This window comes from Lissotriton helveticus, chromosome 3_1 (assembly GCF_964261635.1).
Source record: "Lissotriton helveticus chromosome 3_1, aLisHel1.1, whole genome shotgun sequence".
NCBI classification, from domain to species: Eukaryota; Metazoa; Chordata; class Amphibia; order Caudata; family Salamandridae; genus Lissotriton; species Lissotriton helveticus.
In genome coordinates this window covers 1108657005-1108670279 of record NC_136061.1, presented here as the reverse complement: position 1 = coordinate 1108670279, position 13275 = coordinate 1108657005, and the positions used below count along the sequence as shown (strand labels likewise).

The following is a 13275-nucleotide window of genomic DNA, read 5'->3' as shown; positions in this document are numbered from 1 at the left end:
CCTTGGGGGGACTTAAATAAGGTCCTTAATGCTGTTTGCTACCCGAATGAGAATGGAGATCCCCAGGCGACAGGTACGGTCCTAGAAAGCGAAGAGTACAAACAGGGGAACGTGAGCATGTCCTACAGGATATTAAATACCAAACCTAAAAAGAATGCTGGGCCCCCTTCTATCTCGGTCTCAACAGTAAATGGGCACCTATGCGTCCGAAAAAATGGCTCTGTCCCATTAGGACACAGTGACTGCCATACCACTGTGAGTTTTGAAGACAAGGGAAAATCATCATTTCTAGTATCGCGCCATACTTATTTCATCTGCGGGCAAACAGCCTATGTGCGGCTGCCCTTGAACTGGGGGGGGGGGCGTGCTATATAGCATTTCTGCTCCTCCTGTCTTTGTGGCCCCATCCACTTACCACCGAGACCTCCTAGTGCCCCATGTTAGACATAAAAGAATGATCGATATCTCCGGGGTTGATCAAACGGAAACTACATTAGACCAATAGACAGACTTCAACAAAGGATTCTTTTTCTTTATCGGCCCTGTGCTGAACAGCAAGCTCATACGCAAGTTGACAAGGACCTTGGAGGCTGTTGTAAATCAGACGGCGTCTGCTCTGGGGAACTTGACCCAGGAACAGTCTGCCATAAGATTGGTTGCTCTCCAAAACCACGGCAGTGAACCTACGCCCTGCCCGTTGAAGCCCCATAGAGCTCACAATTGAGTAAGCCCTCACTTATGCCATACAGCCTCAGTCTGTTCCTCAATGTTACATGTATGTTTGTTATGTATGTCGTTATTCACGCTATGAATGAGTCTTATGCTGTGAATGTATATAGCACAACCGTGATACCGCTATGCCTTAGATCACCCCATCATGAATATGACCACCAAGGGAGAGCAACTGCTAAGATATTTACTTCCCTGCGAGGATCACAGGCACCTCGGGAAATTTACAATACAGTCAGTGCCATCCTCAGCGGCAGATGGTATGCATCTCCCAGCATAGGCACGTGACACATTAATATATATGATTCACAAGTATTATGATCACATCGCATGCAAATTGCACGCACTATTTACCAGCATAGTTGTTGACTAGTATCCCACTCCATCACCACGGTATTGATTTATTTGGAGGGTAAATACCCATTGGCACTCTATTTCAATCCACTGAGACACTGCACGACGTTACAGGAGAGTAAGCAAATGTTAAACCTGACTATGTTTACCCCTTTTCTCTCCCCACAGGTCTCTTTTTCACTTCTTCACCTGCTCGCATATTTTAATGAGCAGCATATACCACTGGCCATTTTTCCAGTAGGTACACAGGGGATCAGGGAAGGGTGTGCTTTTTAGGGAGCACACACCTCCTGTCCACCTGTTTTTCTGGTCCTGACGAATACCGGGCAAACGCCCTTAAGGTAGAAACATGTTGACCACTCAACATATACACATATAGAGATCTTTTGGCCGTAACTCCCCCACCAGGATCTCGCCCATTTATTTTTAACATTGTTCAGTTGCTATTTTTGAGTACAACCAGGACAATTTTTAACATCTTTTTTCACACCCACAGTCACAACCCGCTCCACTGTAGTACAGGTGTCGTAGCACACCCTGGTGTCGCTAGGACGCCAGGGTGGACCCCGATGATGAAGCATGTCACCACTAGGTTGGCGAGTGAGGGGTTTTAAACAAAAGGATTAATATTTTCCTTCTTGCCAATAACCTGCCCTCCAGATACGTCTGTTCTTTATCGTCTAAGGGGATACTCCTCTCTTTGTTTTGACATAATTCCTCCCAGGGGAATAGGAGTGATCTCAGGTTCACATTTGAGTGAACAAACTCCCTTACTCTCTCTTTTGATTGTAGCGTGCTCTCCAAAACCGCCTTGTCCTTGACGTCATCCTGGCTGACAGAGGCGGAGCCTGTAGAATTATCGGCTCTAGCTGCTGTATCTTCATTCCTGATAACTCTCCGTCTGTATATACGGCTATAACAAAATTACACAAGATAGCCGCCAGCCTACACCAAGAACCTGGCACTTGGACCTTGTCTGACTGGTTTTGGACAATAATATCATCATGGGGATGGAAACTGCTGTCAGCAGCAGGCATAATATTCCTGGTAATAACTGGATGATGCCTTTGCATCCAATGTGGCCCTGCCCTGTGCGGGCTATGCGCTGCAAGCTGCATTCCTAAACCACATATCCAGCAGAAAGAAAACAAAACAATTATGCTACAGGAATGCATAGGCAATCTCATGCAAATTGAGATATAGATACAGGTACACTCTGGGGCAAGGAGGGAATGAGGAAATAAAATTGGCAGTTGTGCCCCATCGTTTCCCTTCTCCGCCGGTCTGCCATTTTGATTCAGACAGCACCCATTTTTGCGTGTGTCATCCATTTTGTCTCCAAACCCACGAGCAAGACACCCTGCACCTGGCCCCTCCGTTCATTGACCACACATTCTTGTGGCTCGGCCAATTCCGAGAACTAACGAGATAGTGCCTGTTCTTGACTCTAAGTCAGAAATAACCCCCCGGTTGAGAAAGGGCCTTCAACTGAAAGGAGCATTTCGACACTGAGGAAGGACCTTCAACTGAAGGAAGCACATTTCGACACACCGCATGCACTCTCACGAGACACAAGAGACGCCCATACCTTGACACATCTGGTTGGAAATTACTGTTTGTCACTTCCTTATTTTTCATCTTCTTCTTCTTTCTGCCTACTGCCTGAACTGTATAAATACCCTGCTGTATGAATAAAACATCAGACCACTCCTGAACCCGCTTGGTGAAGGAGCTCTCCCTTAACTCGAGTTATTGAATAAACCCTTCTTTACTCGAATACCACGGACTCTTCTCTTTACTTAATTTAAAGTATTTTACTAATATAGAAATTCTAAGATAAGGTAATATTAAATTATTTACCACAAGACCAAAATGTCCTGCAGGACGGAACAGCCAAAATACCTTTACCATTGGACCTGGCTATCAAGGCAGTAGTGCTCTGTGAATGTGTGCACAGATGCCCATGTTGCAGCCGACAGACATCCAGGACAGGCATTACATGAGCCATTGTGGTGGTAGAAGCCTTGATTCTGACAGAACGAGCCCCCAACATCTCTGGAGATTGCTTTTTCACCATTGCGTAGCAGATTTTAATACAGAGGGCTATCCATATGTATATGGACTGCTACTCCACCACTCTGCCTTTCTTCAGAAAGTGAGGGCAGAAGAGGCTCCATCTCATTTCACCAGAAGGATGTCTATTCTGACGCAAATGGTAGAGGTGTTTAGGCAGGTGGATTGCATACATTATCTGGTGTTTTTTTTTTTAAGGGAGCCAGGTGGTGCAGAGGATGTAGGTCAGCAACATCAACTTCAGTGAACGTGACAACATTTCTAAAAGACTGGGGCAATCATGAGGATTTCCCCAGACATAATGCACAAGCACAGAATGGTAAGGAGCAATATTTAGGTATTCCCCAGGCAGTTGTAGCTGACTCCAGCAATAATCGTAGGGAGTGCATTCAGAAGAGGACAAAATGCCTTAACCAGACCTCAATACCCAATGCGGAATAAAGAGAATATATATATATTCACTGTCCTGTTCAGGGGTTCATTGTGAATGTAATGGAGTCTGAGCAGGTTTCAACTCTGCTAGGCAATAGGAGTTAGATACACAGATGTTGGCGGGATGGGACTTCCACCAGTAGTCACAATCTAATTCTAGGTCTCAGCACCCTACTTTCCACAAACATCTCCCATCTAACAAGCAGAATGAATTATTTTACAAAGTAATTGTTCCCAATCAGTAGTTTACAAGACACACAACACACTCCGCATCATTCTGAAACCGGAGCTTAAGTACTTTGCAGTTCATGTTGGTCATCATTTAATAGTGCAGCGCTTCATCAAACCAAGACATTAAAATATTATATATATTTTCATATTCAGACTTACCATTGCTAACCATTCGCCTAGCTACTTCCCATAGAACTAATCCAAAAGCCCATATGTCGACTCTTTTATAGGTATCAAAGCAGTCCACCTGGATTGTTTCATCTAGAACTTCAGGGGCCATGTATCGCTTTGTTCCCACGCGGGGGTTATTTCCAACATCTAGTTGATTGGTGCTTTGAGAATGCATCACAGCTAAACCTGAAATGAAAGCAAATACAGTTACAGGGAACAGCAAGAACAAATCACATTGCTAGCCATAGTTCAAGAGTTGTGAACCAGCTGAATCAATATCAAAATCTCTGTTGCGCCCCCTCAATATAAAACACAGGAACAAATAATTTGCCAGGCCAGTTACCTCTATGGTTGCCTGCCACCAAAAAACGATGTCAGAGCTCTAAAATGTTGTACTTCAAGTGAACCTCAAAAACGTAAAGCTCTTAAATAGAATTGTAGAAAAATGCACAAGCTTCATGAAAGTTGGAAGTCAGTGCTTCAAATCAACGAGAAGTTTAAAATGTACCTTGAAAATGCAGTTTAGCTTTGTGTTATTTATTGCAGTGTTGTGTTGTTAGTGTTGGGAAACTGCATTCTTTAATGACCAGGGCATCTTGTATACTATCTTGAAAGATGAGATGTTATAATGGAAAATATTCACATGAATTCAATGCAAAGACAGGTATCAGATTTCACATTGGGCAAAATGTCAATTTACTTGCAAAATCATAAAGTCATGAAAGTGCAATTTATCTACCCTGGCAGGTGTTCAGCATCTCTAATATTATGTTTTCATGTCTTTCTACATGTTCTTATTGTATATCTAAAACATTTCACCATAACGTGCTACGGTCCAAAGCCCAACAGGGCTGAGCCCTCTTATTGAATACGAGACCTGTCCTAACATTTTTTCCCTTCCTCCATGGAAAGGTATCCAAGCCGAATTTGAACCCTTTTTTGCCCTCAAGTTGGAGATTCTAAGGACACCCAGGGTTTGTGAACTCGCCTAGAGAGAAACAAGAAAATAGCCAAAATGTAGCAAAGCAAACATTTTACTTACCCTGTAACCATCTAGTTGTAGGTTGTAGTGCTGTAGATTCAAATGTTTACCATACTCCTGTCATCTCATGTTGGGAGCGGAACTTTGAAAGCTGTTTTTCTTGAAAATAAGTCTTTAGACTCGAGATATCTAATTACTTCCCCCTTAGCACACAATGCACCAGGACAAAGCTTCCACCTCAGACGGCTTTTCCCCAGCAGGTGTGCGATGTAAGGGGTGTGTAAGGAACTGAACCGAAAACATATGTACTGTGCATTGTGAACAAATCAATAATAACAATTCAGCAGGCACATGTGCAAACTTGGTCTGGTGCAATAGCTATACATGAAGCAATCATCCACCACTATTTCTTCACTGTCTTACAGTGAAGGGATAAGGTGTATGAAAGGGGCAGTAGTCATGCCAACACCCTCTCCTGGTTTGGGTACGCTTTGCTGCTGGCATTGTTTAACACACCTCCAAGAAAAATAATGAATTTGCTGTGGGTTGAGATGTCACTTCTTGGCATAGGTGGAGAGCCCTAGCATGTATAGCAGTAATACTGCTGCCTGAGTGTGTGCTTAGCATTGCTGTAGGCTGCTATTCTTTATCAGCCAATCTTAGTATGGGAAGACGTTAATGGGCAACGTTGCAGATGCGTTGCCACCAACAGTATTCATTTGGTAAATACCCTGGGGGCTGTTGTTAAATCTGATGGCTAGAACTTTGAACTGGTTGCTTTGTTCACTTACAACAAAGTGCAGGTGGTGAGGAGGTGCCTCATGTATGGATATGTGCAAACAGGCATCCTCGAGTATGAGGGTCGCCACATGGCCTTCAGTGCAGAACAGCAGGATGCCTTCCTGCCGGATCTGGTCAGGCCAATGTATCACTTTAAGTGACAGCAGGTAGAGAAAAGGCTGCAGTATATCAAATTTATTTTGAATTTGCAAGTACAGGAAGTACTCTACTTGGCCAATCTGGTGTGGAGAGCACTTGCTTGTGGGAGGTAATTTTTTCTCAGTGCAGAAGGAATACCGGAGGCTCCCAGTGACAGGTGTTGTGATAGGAGGCAATAAGAGTGCAAGTCGAGGGGCCTTTACCAGAGCCACTTTGGACGTTTGTCACAGTAACCAACATGGCTGCAGGACTTGGAGGTGTGACCCTCCTGAAAGGACTGCTGCTGGTGAATGCCACCAAGTTTGGTGACGAGGGTGGCCTTGGCATTCCCTCTACGCTCCTGCTTGCAAACCCCTGCTTTGGAAGACGGGGTTTGAGGGTCCCATGGCTTTGGTTCTATTGGGTCTTTCTTTTCTAACATGTTGTCCACCTGAGGTCCAAACAGATACTCTCTCTCAAACACGTTGACGAGGTGTAGTTGGAGCTCAGGGTGAAACCCATGCAAGGTGTCTGAGGATTGTGCTTGTGTTGACCTCTTCGGAAGCTGCACCCACAGGCACCAAATGTTGACATTCAAGGTGATCTTTCCTTCGTGACAATTTCCCTCCTTCTCCATCAGTTGGCCTCTGGCAGATGTTTAATCAGCTACTTCCTTTCCTTCCAGTGATAGATTGTGCTGGGAAGGATCCCGATAGAGTTGGTGATCCTCCAATGAGTATCCACAGTGATACGCATGCCAGCAGTAGGTATCTTCTTGCTTTACTTGTCAGGCAAAGGAGCATTCTCAGCAGCATGGCCACAAGCTCTTTTTCTGACATGCGGACGACTAAGGAGTCTGTAGCCATGTGTTCTTTGGTGTTCACCCTCAGGCTCACCACTCAAATCTTAACAGGCTCCTTAAAACTCTCTGCACCACACTTACTCATGCTTTGAGCACTAGCAGATACTGCACCAACCTTTCTGTTTTGAAAAGTGCTTACAAAAGAAAGTCTTCCTCTTCTTCCAGCACATGTAGTTTCACCTTGCGGTGGTGAGTCACTCTAGTTTTACAGGCTGGTATACCTTAGTGGTGTTGGGAGAAGCGGAAGCCAAAACCTTTATTGGGTAAGGCTCTAGACTAGTGTCTGCCAGTTGGCCTATGCATGATAATCCTCCCACTGATTATACCCATACTCAGGCTGTGCAAGATTAAAGTAAAGGTCCTGAGGGACGTACTGGCTGTCATGATTCAAATCGATGTGGTAGAAATGAATAGAATCTATGGTTGATGGTGGTCTGTGTGGTTAATGAGATGATGCTGATGGTTGCAGTAGTGGTGTGGAATGTGTCTCAACAACAGGGACTTGCGGCATGGTCCCTGCTCTTTTTATGTATTTGGAGAATTACCTCACTCCACTGATATTGCCTCGTCAAATGCAAGTTTCCTTTTCTCCGAAGGAACTGGTTGCGGTATGTGTGGCTCTTCTGGAGGTGGAGGTCAAGCATTTTCCTTGTGTAGTGGTATATGTAAGTCTTGTGCTGCTTAACATCGGGCACCTCTGGAAACTCGATGACTGGGAAACACTCACTCTCTTCAGATTTAATAATTGAGAGCTTTTCAATGTCGAATTACGTGCCATCTGGAAGGCAGCTTTGGGGACTACTTCAGTTCCAAGGGCGGCGAGTCTTGCCCATAAGTTGGAGTTAGTAGCTGTGACAGGGCTCCGTTCCTTTGGCTCGAGGCTTCACTGGAGCTAAATGAAGCTCTTGGTAATGAGCAGGTATAGAGCAGGAGCAAACTGGAAGGCTGGTGCCTTTTATGGCCAGTGTCTGGGCTCAATGCTTTCGAAGCAGATACCATAGTGGCCTATCTACAAAAGAAATAGAATGTTATATCCGAAAGGCTCTTCTGGTCACAAGGTTATATACTGTATACAGGTTGTCCAAAAGAAAGAGATAACCATAGACATCAATTGGGCTGCATCTTCTAATGATATTTCATTGGGTACCGACGAGGCATCAATTCATGTGGTAAAATATATAGAACAAAATATGGGTATGAAAGTAACCTACACATTTTTTAAATGTACCCAAGATTATGAGTTTAGGAATTATGGTCATTTTTACAGCTCTGAATATGGGGTTGCCCATAATAAGCGAGTCACAGGGCATTTTGCAAAATGCGTTCCATTTTTCACACTAGCTTACATTTGGAAGCCAAAAATGGAGCCATTTAATTGACAATAAGAAATGTTCTACTATTCTGTGTTCCTGCACGTTTCCTGATAAAATGATACCCTGCCTGAGAGGATGGGCCTATCGCCTGAAACAGGAAAGGATCCAAAATGCAACATGGAAACATCAAGGACACCAGGCACTCACGGAAACCAAGGAGTAGTTTCTGTCCTGTAACTCCAGTTCTGTAGTAGGGGTATCTCTGTTATAGTCATAATCTAGTGAATAGTGCCGCCCATGTGCGTGGACCCCGGAGCAATCAAAAATAATCTCTTACAGTGTCGAAAAATGCAGAACTGCACAGACACTTAAGAGAGAATTTAAAGACAGATAATGCAGCCTAAAAAGGCTACACTGTCTAGTACTTCAACTAGAAATTCCACGACAAAATCCACAACAGCCTGTACAGATTTCCCTTGCTTTAACAGCAAAAACCCTCTGGAATGATAGAGAGTAGAACCTGGACAGACAAGCCCCATAGGCTGCCATTATGTGGCTCAGAACAGGATACTGTGCCTTTAAGATAACTTTCCAGAACTTCACAGTATCCCAGAATGCACTGCAGGTCCCAGTTACTTTCAGTTCTTTTTGAATGCGTAACACGCCAGACCTGTAGCATTCCTTACATGAATAACTCTCTCCACCGGGGAGGAGGGCGGGCGCTTATGACTATAACAGAGATACCCCTACTACAGAACTGGAGTTACAGGACAGAAAGTACTCCTTCTGTAGTAGGGGATCTCTGTGTATAGTCATAATCTAGTGAATAGAATGGCAAGCCCATCCCCACACCAAGCGGCGGTGGAGAAAACAGAAATAACACCACTATTGTGCGAACAGATTTCGCAGCGAAGCCTGCCCAACCTGAGCGTCTGCCCTGGCATCAGTGTCCAGGCAGTAATGCTTAGCAAAGGTATGGACCGACTTCCAAGTGGCCGCCTTGCAGATCTCTGCAATGGGAACATTACGAAGCAAAGCTGTCGTGGCAGCTTTGCCCCTGGTGGAATGAGCCTTAGGTTTTCCCCCTAAGGTCTTATTAGCTTTGTAGTAACACAATTGTATGCAGGACACAATCCACCTCGAGATGGACTGTTTAGAGGTAGCAAGACCCATCCTGACTGATCCATAATTAACAAACAATTGGTCTGACCTACGAATATCTTTGGTTTTATCCAGATAAAATTTCAACACCCTCCTAACATCCAGGGAATGTAAAGACCTTTCCGCTGGAGATGAAGGATTCTGAAAAAACGTAGGCAAAGTTATAGTCTGGTTGACATGAAAATCAGAAATAACCTTGGGAAGAAATTTAGGGTGAGTACGCATAACAACCTTAGCAGCATGAAATACAGTATAAGGTTCTTGGCAACACAACGCCTGAATTTCACTCACCCTGCGGGCCGATGTAATGGCCACGAGGAACGCCGCCTTCCAGGACAGGTGCTGCAACGAAGCCTTATGAATCGGTTCAAAAGGCTCCTTCATCAATCTGGACAGCACCACGTTCAATTCCCATGAAGGCGAAGGAAGCCTGACAGGAGGGAATACTTTCTTCAAGCCTTCCAAAAAATCTTTGATCACAGGGATCTGGAAGAAGGAAGTCTGTGAAGGGCATTTCCTGTAGGCAGTCAAAGCAGCCAGATGAACCTTAATGGAATGGACATTAAGGCCAGACTGCGCCAGATGCAGTAGATATGGAAGGATGACATCCTCCTTGCATGTCATAGGGTCATAGTTCTTGGACTTGCACCAGATGCAAAACCTCTTCCACTTGTAAGCATAAGAAGTCCTAGTGGAAGGTCGCTTAGCCTCCTTCAGTATGTCCATGCAATCCTCTGGGAGATTCAGATGGCCATATTGCACTATCTCAGGAGCCATGCCGCCAAACTCAAAGACGAGAGGTTGGGGTGCAACATCCGCCCCCCGAACTTCGTGAGAAGGTCCGGCCTGCACGGCAGCTTCATGTGAGGAAGGAGAGACCGGTGAAGCAGGTCTGTGAACCACCACTGCCTGGGCCATTCCGGGGCAATCAGAATCATCCGCGCCCTGGACTGGGACAGCTTGATGAGAACCGTCGGAATCAGGGGAATGGGTGGAATAGCGTACAGAAAGCTGTTCGACCAGTTGATCCATAACGCGTTCCCCAGCGTCCCCGGCTGGTAGTACCTGGAGGCGAAGTCTCGGCATTTGCTGTTTTCGGCGGTGGCGAACAGATCTACGTCTGGAGTTCCCCACCTTGCGAAGACTTCTCCTAGTACTTCGTCGTTTATGACCCATTCGTGGTTCTCCTGAATCAGTCTGCTCAGTTCGTCTGCCTGAACATTCTGCACACCTGGCAGATGTGTGGCCGTTATCGTCAGTCCTCGGGCCAGAAGCCAGTGCCAGATCGCCTGCGCCTCCTGCGACAGAGTGCGGGATCTCGAGCCCCCCTGCTTGTTGAGGTAATACATCGTGGTCGTATTGTCCGTCTGTACAAGCAGAGAGTTGGTCTGGAAGGACGGGTGAAAAGCCTTCAGTGCCAAGTGAACAGCTCTGAGTTCCAGGAAATTGATGTGGTACGTGGACTCCGTCGGGGACCACGTCCCTTGAATCTGTAAATCTCCGGAGTGCGCTCCCCATCCCTGGAGAGAAGCATCCGTCACGATAGTCTGTGTGGGAATGTCCTTGTGGAAACGAACCCCTCTCAGGAGATTCTCCGCTGAACACCACCACTTCAGAGACTGAAGAGCATGCAGAGACAGACGTATCTTGTCGTCCCAAGATCCTCTCCTCTGGTCCCACTGATCCTCCAAGCACTCCTGCAGCGGTCTCATGTGCAACCGCGCATGTGGCATCAGGAAGATGCAAGATGCCATCGATCCCAGTAGAGAAGACACCTTCCGCACTGTCGTAGATGGAGTGGTCACGAGAGCCTGAGCCTTCCGAAGGAGTGATAATCGTCGCTCCTCCGAAGGAGACACGCTTGCTGACAGCGTATTGATGGAGGCTCCCAAGTACTGAATGCACTGGACCGGAGTCGGGACAGACTTGGACATGTTGTTGTGCAACCCCAGCTTGTGCAAGAGAACGCACGTCTTCTGGAAGTGCGCTTGAGCTTCCGAGAAGGAGGAGGCCTTGATCATCCAATCGTCCAGGTACGGGTAGACAAACACCTTGGTCTTCCGTAGGTGTGCCGCTACCACTGCCATGCACTTCGAGAAAGTCCTGGGCGCAGACTTCAGCCCGAACGGAAGTACCGTGTACTGATAGTGCTTGGTGCCGACTTGAATTCGCAGGAACTTCCTGTGTTTGTGTGCAATGGACACATGGAAGTACGCATCCTGTAGGTCTATAGCACATAGCCAATCTCCCTGTTGCAACTGAGGATAAATCTGATGCAACGACAGCATGCGAAACTTTTCTCTGCGAATCCACTTGTTTGCCTGTCGCAAGTCCAGAATGGGCCTGAACTCGTTCTTGTCCTTCTTGCGGACCAGAAAGAACCGGGAGTACAGACCACTTCCTCTTTGAGACAGAGGTACATCTTCTATCGCCCTTTTACTTAACAGGATATCGGCCTCCGCCTGGAGCTCGCGCAGTTGATACTGCGAGCTGACCGAGGAATCGATGGAGGAGGGCTGGTGAACCGAAGACTGTATCCATTGCAAACAATATTCAGCACCCACTTGTCCTGAGTAATTTTTCTCCACTCTGCCAGAAAAAATGTAACGCTTCCCCCCACCGGAGCGGGTAACGGATGAAGGGGAAGTAACCGCTCAGGGTCGAGACCCGGCCGGGCCTTTGTTCACGGTAGAGGACTGCTGTCCACCTCTACTGGCGTTTGGGAAAGGGTCTCCGGAACTGCTGCTGCTGTTGCTGCTGCTGCTGCTGCTGCTGTTGTCCCGAAGATTGTCCTCGTCCTTTCCCCTGCGAACCGAACCGCCGTTGGAACGGGCGGTAGGGATTCTTGTCTTTGGGCTTCTCCAGGCCCACAGCCGTCAGGGTCTCAGCCTCAGCCTTCATGCGTGCCATTTCATCGTCGGCATGTTTTCCGAATAGTGTCTCACCGGAAAAAGGCAGATTGGCCACCCGCTGTTGCGCCTCAGGCTTGAGTGACGTAAGCCTGAGCCAAGCATGGCGGCGCTGGTTGACCCCGTGACAGTAGCCATGTGCCGCCAACAGTGCGATATCCGCAGCGGCGCTGATGGCCTGGTTCGAAACCAGCATCCCTTCCTTGACAATTTCTTGGAAGTCCTCCCTCCTGTCGCGTGGTAGAAGGTCCGTGAACTGTTCCAGGGAGTCCCACAGCGCACGGCCGTACCGCCCCAGCAACGCCGAATCGCTGGAGGCCTTCATAGTGGTGGAAGAAGTCCCACAAGCCTTCCTTCCAGCCGAATCAATCCAGCGGCTCTCTTTATCCGGAGGCACGGTGGAGGACGGGGAGGTAGAATGCAACTTCCTGGCCGCCGTCACTATCACGGAATCGGGCACTGGGTCCCTCCGCAGGAAAGCCGGGTCCGAATCCGGTGCCCTATACTTCTTCAGAAGTCTGGAGGGAGCAGCCTTCACCACCGCAGGAGTAAGGAACAGCCCCTCTGCAGGTTCGACCAGTCCTGGCACCAGCGGCAGCAGAGGGCGAGACAGGTGCTTCTTGTGAAGAGTCTCGAATATCACGGACGTCGTAGGTGTAGGAGCCGTCACCGTGATACCCAACTTCGCAGCCCCCCTCAGGAGAACCTCCTGGAACGTGCCGATGTCGTCTACCGGAGACACCCTAGTCTCCGGTGAGTCCGATAAGGTAGGCGAATAGGAGCGAGTCCTGGAGGAAGCCGTATGGGACCTCGATCTGTGCCTCCTATCTAGTGGAAGACCTGTGTCTACTCCTCGATCTTCCTCTCCGTCCGGAGCGCGACCGTGATCTCCTAGGTCTGGGACGCTCTGCCGGCTTCCCCGGGGCGGGCGTCTTGGGCTTGGACGGGTCCTGAGGTTTAGGAGTCCCTTTGGGAGGGGTCGGAAGCCTGGGCAACGAGACCGACCTCGGTGGAACCGGGGGCGGCTTGTCCGGCACATGAGGCCGCGGTTCCGTTGGAAGCGGAGGCAGAGGAGGCAACAGAGGAGGGGTCGGAGCCCTCGGAGGGGGACCCCTCGGCAACGGAGGTGTAACAGTCTTC

General features: G+C 47.7%; 1 protein-coding gene across 1 annotated transcript in view; it reads right to left on the bottom strand.

Moving 5' to 3' along the window:
- Positions 1–13275, bottom strand: part of ACVR1 (activin A receptor type 1) — a 325334-nt gene that overhangs the window by 46209 nt on the left and 265850 nt on the right. Inside the window, exon 10 of the mRNA XM_078681708.1 lies at positions 3979–4176. Within this exon, the coding sequence (XP_078537834.1) occupies positions 3979–4176 (198 nt within the window). The remainder of the gene's footprint in view (positions 1–3978; positions 4177–13275) is intronic.